This window comes from Varanus komodoensis, unplaced genomic scaffold (genome assembly GCF_004798865.1).
Source record: "Varanus komodoensis strain SLA01 unplaced genomic scaffold, ASM479886v1 scaffold23, whole genome shotgun sequence".
NCBI classification, from domain to species: Eukaryota; Metazoa; Chordata; class Lepidosauria; order Squamata; family Varanidae; genus Varanus; species Varanus komodoensis.
The window spans coordinates 831,435-839,549 of NW_025335627.1; the positions used below are offsets into that span (position 1 = coordinate 831,435).

At 38.8% G+C, this 8,115-nt stretch overlaps 1 protein-coding gene across 1 annotated transcript in view; it reads left to right on the top strand.

The window, feature by feature from the left end:
• The first annotated feature begins 47 nt into the window (after positions 1–47).
• Positions 48–8,115, top strand: part of CLK1 (CDC like kinase 1) — a 10,266-nt gene continuing 2,198 nt past the window's right edge. The window contains exons 1-10 of the mRNA XM_044432059.1: positions 48–195; positions 2,397–2,554; positions 3,167–3,392; positions 4,595–4,685; positions 5,044–5,110; positions 6,157–6,273; positions 6,511–6,677; positions 6,968–7,062; positions 7,282–7,411; positions 7,873–7,955. Coding sequence (XP_044287994.1) covers positions 2,397–2,554; positions 3,167–3,392; positions 4,595–4,685; positions 5,044–5,110; positions 6,157–6,273; positions 6,511–6,677; positions 6,968–7,062; positions 7,282–7,411; positions 7,873–7,955 — 1,134 coding nt within the window. The 5' untranslated portion in view covers positions 48–195. The remainder of the gene's footprint in view (positions 196–2,396; positions 2,555–3,166; positions 3,393–4,594; positions 4,686–5,043; positions 5,111–6,156; positions 6,274–6,510; positions 6,678–6,967; positions 7,063–7,281; positions 7,412–7,872; positions 7,956–8,115) is intronic.

Sequence of the window (8,115 nt, forward strand, 5' to 3'; positions counted from 1 at the left end):
GACGCCTTTGCGTCACTCAAAGGCTGGTCCTGGTCGCGCATGCGTGTCCTTTGTGACGCCCTTCCCTTTTTCCAGAAGGTTCTTAGCCGGCGCCATTTTGTCGCTGTGAATCTCTGTTCGGTGGCGGTGCTTAGAGAGAGCTAGACAGCGGCAGCTGAGAGAGATCCGTGGAGCGGCCTCGACTCCGAAAGCGCAGTAAGTGCCCCACGAGGTTGTGTCGGGGGCGGTGTGAGAGCGGGGCACTAATCAAGTTAAGCCTGTGTTAACTGGGAAGATGAATTTGGGAGTGCCTGATAGGGCTGTGGAGAGTCAGGAGAACAGGAAAACAGAAAATGAGGCGATCTTCCCAGAGGAAAAGAAAACAAGCTAGGAAGATCATGAGAGAAGCGTTATCCTGCTTCGCTTTTTCTCTCAAAGGTATTAAGAGCAGGCATTAGCATGGGAGCTAAAATCCACTGCAGACAGCAGTAGCAAAACAAGCCGAGTGGCGTGAGTGCCTCGGTAAAGGGCTGGCTCCGTCCGGCGCCTGACTGGGTGGGAGGGAGTCGCGGCGGCGGCGGCTCGGTGCGGCTGGGGCAGAGGCGGTGAGCCGCCGTCAGCCATTTTCTCCGCCTTCCTCGGCTGCTCCCGACGGGTGAAGAAATGGCGCCGGGGCGCTGCCTCTCCGCGAGCCTCGCGGGGGGTCGCCTGCTCGGGGACTTTGCGGGAACCTACTGGGCTGGAGTCACGCCTCATCTTGTTCCCCTCTAAAACAGACGCCGCTTGTGTGCTCTTTGCGCAGGCACGTCGCGGGATGGGGTGGAGCAGTGGCTTAGGATGGGATTTTCAGTGCTGTCGGGTCCCTGTTTAAAAGGCTTTAGCGTTCGCTCGACAGGGCAGGTGAAAGTATGTAATGAAGGGGTGAGCGGGCTTCAGGCTTACGCGGTCTAGGTTATACTTTTCTAGAACCTTACAGGAAAAAAGGCGGAGTATAAAGTTAACAATAAATCACAAGATCTGCCTACTGCTGCTTGGTGCAAAATTAAAGTATTCTGTACCCAGAAGCTAATTTAGGTACCAGAACTGAACGGGGTTCACAGTCCTTATACATTAAAAAAGAAACACGCAGGGTTATTTCAGGTGCTTCATTTAAGCAGACGAGAAGGAAGAGTTCATTTTGTTGTTGCTATTGCCAAACGTTTGGGAGTCAGAAAACCTTGCCAAGCAGCTGCAAATTGTTCTGATTTCTTTTTCTTCATCCTATATTTAATGCAAGATAATAGGATTTAAAGTGTTACCATTAATGTTATTTTTATTATACTGGATTTGGCAAATAAGAGGTTTAAGTATTGAAATGAGAAATATATACTTGTTGTAATTTGATAACTGCATGATTTTAAGTATATGTTAACGTGGAATATGTATTTGGGAATGCCAAATAGGTTTGTGGATAGTTAATAGAACAGGAAATGAGGTGATCAGCCTAGAGGAAGTGAAAACAAACTAGGAAAATCACGGGATAAGCTTCATTAGTGTACTGCTTTGATTACGAAATCATTTTTCTATCTAAGAAGTATTAAGAGGTATTAATATAAACCCAAAAAGCCACTGCAAACAACAGCAAATCCCCAGTAAAGGAATAGCAACTGAATTAAATGACATTACAGCAGTTAAAATACTCAACAGCATTTTCAAAATAACTTTAAAAAGAGAGGAAGGCCTTTGGCTTCTCCTCAGGGAGTGTGTTTTGGACACTGTTGTACCATTACCAAAAAGGCCCTGGCTCCTGGACTCCGCAACTACATTTCTAGAGACCAGAGACTGATTTTAAAGCTTGAGCAGGCTGATATGGCAGAAAATTTTGTATTTTGTATTCGATGTTGTAAGCCGCCCCGAGGCCTTGGCAAGGGGCGGCATAGAAATGTTTTAATAAATAAAATAAAAAAATGTCCATAAGTTAGAGGGGAAAGGAGGAGAGTCAAATTAGTGATATGGGGCAGAAGTTTGCTTTGTTTTTCCGTGGAAAATTTTCCATTTCATACATTAGCTATTAAATAGGAATATTTGTCAGTTGCGTATACAATGTTAGGTAAGCTTGGCCTTTTCAAAGTTTTAATTAATATTTTTAAGCAGCTGTCTTTAGTAAGTATGTGAGAGAATACATGTGTGTTACTGAAATACATGCATGTGTAAAACAGTAATGCTGTGGTAGAGTTGAAGTGATTTTTTACCTTGAATTAGTATATTTTGGTATAACACGTTACTGCTTAATAGAGCATTGTACAGAAAGATCTTGCTTATTTTGAGGAAAATAGTTACTGACATGCTGAAAATTGCTCTAAACTGTTTATAATGCATACTGATATGTACTGAAATAGTCGTGATTATATTCCTAATTTTATATCTATATATTACAGATGCGGTATTCCAGGCATTCAGATTACTATGATTGGGATGAAAAGCAATGTTGGGATCCCAAAACAGAGAACAGTCATCATAAGAGAAAAAGACAATCATATAGCAGTGCACATGAGAGCAAGCGCTGCAGATACAATCACATACAAACTTATGATAGGTAAGTAAGTTTCTATAAGTTTATCTTAAATGTTAGCTTTAATTAAAGATAGCCTTATGTGTAATTGCACTGTTCAGTGTGGCTGCTTACAACCCTCTGAACAGCATCCAGAGGAAGGCAAAAGGAGCGCCAAGGCAAGAATTACCGTGGTGTTCCTTCCAGCTTTCAAAGCACTTAGCAAGTTTCAGCCATCTACATGCTTTTTACTTGCTGACAAGGAAAAGAGACTGAGGTGCAGCTGGGATTCTGGGAGAGCCTCACCTTTCCCCAGCCACCCACATCCCCAGCCACCCACATCCCCCGCCCTTGTGCTGGCTCTGAGGGTCTTGCAACCTTGGAGCTGCAGCTGGTATGGAAAGAACTGCACTTAACTACAAGGGTGGAAAGAATATGCTCTGAGGTCAGAGTTCCAGCTCCAACTTCAAAGTGTATTTCCAAGGTTGGATCTGAAACTCCAACCTTTCCTATGGCTTTCTAGAATAGATCTAGCAGCCATAGGATTGCACCCTTAGCTTCGCATTTTCTTACATGCATTATAGAATCAGACAGAATCTTCATGCATGAGGACTGCAGTGTTCTGCATTACAGTGAGCTGTGTATCTTTCTTTCTAGCCTTTATTCAGATACCAGTTCCTTACATGAAAGAGATCATCACGAGCGTCGCTATGTTGAAGAATACAGCAACAACTATAGTCAACTGTCTGAAACAAAGCATCATTACAAAGACCATGAAAATGGATATCACAAGCACAGTAGTAAATCATCCGGTTATAGTGGCAGAAGCAGTTACAAAAGAAAACACAAGACTCATCATAATAAATCACATCATTCACCCACGGTATGTATGACTTAGAAACCTTGAACATGATTATAAATATTTGTTCACCTTAAATAACAAACAAATGAAGACAGTTGGAGGTATATTTTAGCCAAGAATTTGTCAGTTTTTCCTCCTAGATCTTTTGTACCTGAAATGGGCAGGTTGTATAAGCTTTAGACAAATACTTTGCAGAATGATTAGTGTTACTTGTTTATCAGAGAGTATTCCACTGATCTTTTTGAATATCTCAATTAGATATCTGTTGAAAGTATAGTTAAGATGCACCATGCTTAATTTTCCATTTAGAATCAATTGCTACAAATAACATTCTGAATATCTTTTAGAACTTTTTTGAGACCAGAGAGGTCTTATTAAAAATATAAAGTCAGTGGAACAAATGTCTTGGTAACAAATATGGATGTGTATTTTCAGTATTTGATGTTGCTTATGGGTGTAACAGAATAGACTAGGTAGCTATCCCAAATCAGCAAGTGTAATATTGCATAGAAATTGGTTTCTGTGCCTAGATTTGCTCTACTAGCCTAGTAGATTGCTCCCCAAGGGTAGGATTTGCATGCTTCATCAGGTGATAGATGAGTCCAGTGCTTTTCTTCTCCACTCTTCACAAGTGATCACCACTGTCAGAACTGATGGTGTTGATCATCTGTTAAGCAAGAGAGGCATCTCTAGAAACATAGCAATGGGTGCTGAACTGTATTTGCACTTACATGTATAATGCACAGAGCTCTTCAGCTGAAGTGGTTACTATGTGATGAAGGTATTGTGAATTTTGCCATTACTCATGGAGAACCTCTGAGTGATGCAATATGCAAGATGTACTTTAAACTCTTTATATCTTGTCCTTAAATTCCAACCCTTGTTATGTAAAAACATTAAGCAGAAGAATTATTATTTGCAAATCTTTAAATAATTCTCCTAGTGAGCCATATTTTTGAAAGCATATATATTGTGTGTTGTTGCCACTTGAAGTACCTTATCTGAAAATCTGTTCCTTGCCATGTTTTTCTCCTGTAACCTAAACTATGTGCCCTGTGAAATTCTGGGGAATTTGAAATTGTTCCTGCCAACCGTTTGTGGCCTGGCGCGTATCTGAATGCCTGAATATCTCCCTGCTGAATGAATTTCGTATTCTGCCCTGAATTCACTCGGGTATATTGATTGGCTGGATGATCTTGGTGCTGCGCACTTGCCGTTACCAGAGGAGTCACCGAAGGAAAAGATCGAGGAGTGTAGAGGATGATGAGGAGGGTCACCTGATCTGTCAGAGTGGAGACGTACTAAGTGCAAGATGTATAGAATATTTTTCAAAATTTATTCAATTTTCCAATAGAATAATTTCTTTTAGATAAGAAGTCAGGTGTCTTTGGAAGTCCTTTTCTTTCTTTGGTTTCTGTTACGTGTTTTTCTTTTTTCTTTGGGGGGCGGGTTTACATAGAAATTAAAACTTAATTGGAACTTCCTGCATAGTAATCAAAGTTAATCTAGAATGAGATAGGTATAATTGTCTTGAAGCATTGTCCAATTAAATATTTTAAAGATGTCTAGTTACACTTTTTACATAGCAGCACAGCCTAGAACATAGCATGGTGTGTTGAATAATGAAAATACATCATAGCTTGTATAACTGATGTGACCTCCCTGTTTTTAGATGAAATTATCACTACTCTGGGTGAAGGAGCCTTTGGGAAAGTAGTAGAGTGCATTGATCACAAAGCGTAAGTCATAATTTTCTGTATATACCTGCACTGCCAGAGTTTGGGATTATGAATGCTTTTCTTTATATGAACCACCTACATGTTGCTATAGAAATCCTTCCTGAAAACCTATCTTCCACAAAAGATGTAGCTTAACCCCTTTTTTTCTTGGCTGACACAAAGAAGCTAATTGCATGGATTTCATTGCATGTTTTCCTGTAACTGATGTTCCCTGTGTTTTTAAAAACTTTGGAAATTGTCTAGTCTTAATTATTGCATTGTTAAGCATGTATGTTGATTGTGCAAGAGGAAGAATGAGTGGGATCTATAAGACAAATTGTCCTATTTTTCTGCATGCCGACAACATCAGTCAATGTTCTAGGGCTACTGAGCATGCCAAATCTACACTGGACTGGATTTAATTTGGGGGTGGGAAAAACTGCTTTTGTACTTTTGGTAAACCATGGGGTTTCCCTGAGTTTCCACATGTTCCTCTTGTTTGTAATTGCTGAGAGGTTTATGTGTGGTGGGACACCATCTCCTAAGGACCAGCACAGAGAGGATTTTAGTTCTTAGATATTTGTATATATGGTGTGCCATAGATTTCATTAAATGTTTTTCTTTTAATTTTCATATTAGGCTTAATGAAGGAAAACTTTCCTTCTGAATAATGTAAGAATAGCACAATCACAACACGTACTTTGTTGTAAACCACTTAGAGGGCCTCAGCTACTGGTGATTTAGAAATGTAATAAACCACTTTGGTTTTAGTAATAGTTTTGGGTTGTATCTAGCCATGACCATTAGCACAGCAGAAATGTGTGACATAACAGTTTTCTCCCCTCTCACCCCAATCTGACCCAGCTTTCCAGAGCAGATATGGATAGCATACAGGGGGCTGCAGGGAGCAAGGAGAACAAGGCAGGTCCTGTCTTGTGAGTGTTCACATGAATTGAATTCTTTGTGTGTTAATAGATTGATGGTTCTAATTCATTTTCAAACCAAACAGAACTGGTTAACCATTTATTGTGAAGTACCCTACTGACTCTTCGAAACTTATTTTTTAGGGGTGGCAGACGTGTGGCAGTAAAAATAGTCAAAAATGTTGATAGATACTCAGAAGCTGCTCGTTCAGAAATACAAGTATTGGAGCACTTAAATGCATCTGATCCTGATAGCACATTGTAAGTATACAGCAATAATAATGGGGAGTTCTGAAAATGTTTTGGCATGATTTGTGACTGCCTTTCAAGAAAAAGTTTCTGCTTAAAATCTAAGTGGTGGTATTAAATGGTGTACCAAATAATGCTTCTTGTTTTAAACTTAACTTGCTTTGAAATTAGATTTCTATGCTTGGCAATTGTTATTACATTCAGTTCTCTATTTTGTGAATCTGAATGGTCAACTTATTGTATTTACAGTCGCTGCGTCCAGATGTTGGAATGGTTTGAGCATCATGGTCATGTTTGCATTGTGTTTGAACTGCTGGGACTTAGTACTTATGACTTCATTAAAGAAAATAGTTTTTTGCCATTCAGTATTGAGCATATCAGACAAATGGCACACCAGATTTGCAAATCTGTAAACTGTAAGTATGCAAAGCATATACTTGATTTAAATTTCTGTGCTGTCTGCTCTCAACCATAAAACAAATTAACTGTGTAAAGAAAAAATACAATACAGAACATTTTCCTACCTGTTCTGTGAAAAATTAAATTGTATTTGACATGGACCATTTGGGCTGAAAAGAAATTATTAAAATTGACAACACTAAAGTCAGCATTTTTGGTTCTAACTTGGATGGACCCCTACAGCATGACGTGAGATTGACAATTGAGGACCAGTGACTTGCAGTAATACAGTGAATTTTCTTTACAGTTTTGCATTCAAACCAGTTAACCCATACAGACCTAAAGCCTGAAAACATACTGTTTGTGAAGTCTGAATACACAAAAGAATATAATGATAAACTGGTGAGTATAAATTTATTTAATCTGTGTGTTTTTTAGTTAGTTGCTATTTATTGCTGTTTTATTGTGGTTGTTTAATGATTGTAAGACGTCCTGAGATGCCATGCATAAGGGACGGCATACAAAAGTTTTAAATAAATAAAAAAAACCCTCTTACATTGAAAACACTGTTATACTATTTAATGTTTGCTAGTATGCTTAGCAATATATGGTATATTTCAGAAACGTGATGAACACATACTGAAAAATCCAGATATCAAAGTTGTAGATTTTGGAAGTGCAACATATGACTATGAACATCACAGTACTCTTGTATCTACAAGGCATTATAGAGCTCCTGAAGTAATATTGGGTGAGTAATAGTGATTTCAGTTTAATCCAAGAAGTTGCTGTCTTGAACAACAAAAATACTTGTTGCTCCTTAAGAACATGCAGAAACATTCTGTCACACATGTTTGACAGAAACAGGTCCGTCAAACTGGCCAGTTTCTGTCTCTGGCCAGTTTCATCAAATGCTCCACAATAATTTTGTGTCATTTTTAGGACATGCTTTTAAGTGAGTGTGGATTGTAGTTCTAAAACTATTAAAATTCCTTTGCTTACACTTACTATCACCTTCACATGTTGGAATGGAAACATAGTACTAAGTTTAGTTAATAGGTTCTACTGTGTGTTTATAACTCTGTATATTAGAATTGTTGGTGATGGGAGGAATCTAGTTTGACTGTAGCAAATCAAATTTCAATTAATTAAATTAAAATTCATTTGTATTTTTATAATGTTATTAGAGAAGTGTATTTTTTTTCTCCACAGCCTTGGGATGGTCACAGCCATGTGATGTCTGGAGTATTGGCTGTATTCTCATTGAATATTACCTTGGATTCACAGTATTTCCGGTATGTAATTGCCAAAAGGAAAAGAAAAGTTAATAGAGATAATGGTGACTTTCCTTATTGGGAAAGCACAGTTAGTTTTCACAATTAGTTTTACAACACCTTTTATAAGGTATGGTTTAATGCATTGTGTCAACCTGGTGGCCCTCAGAGACATTTGGAC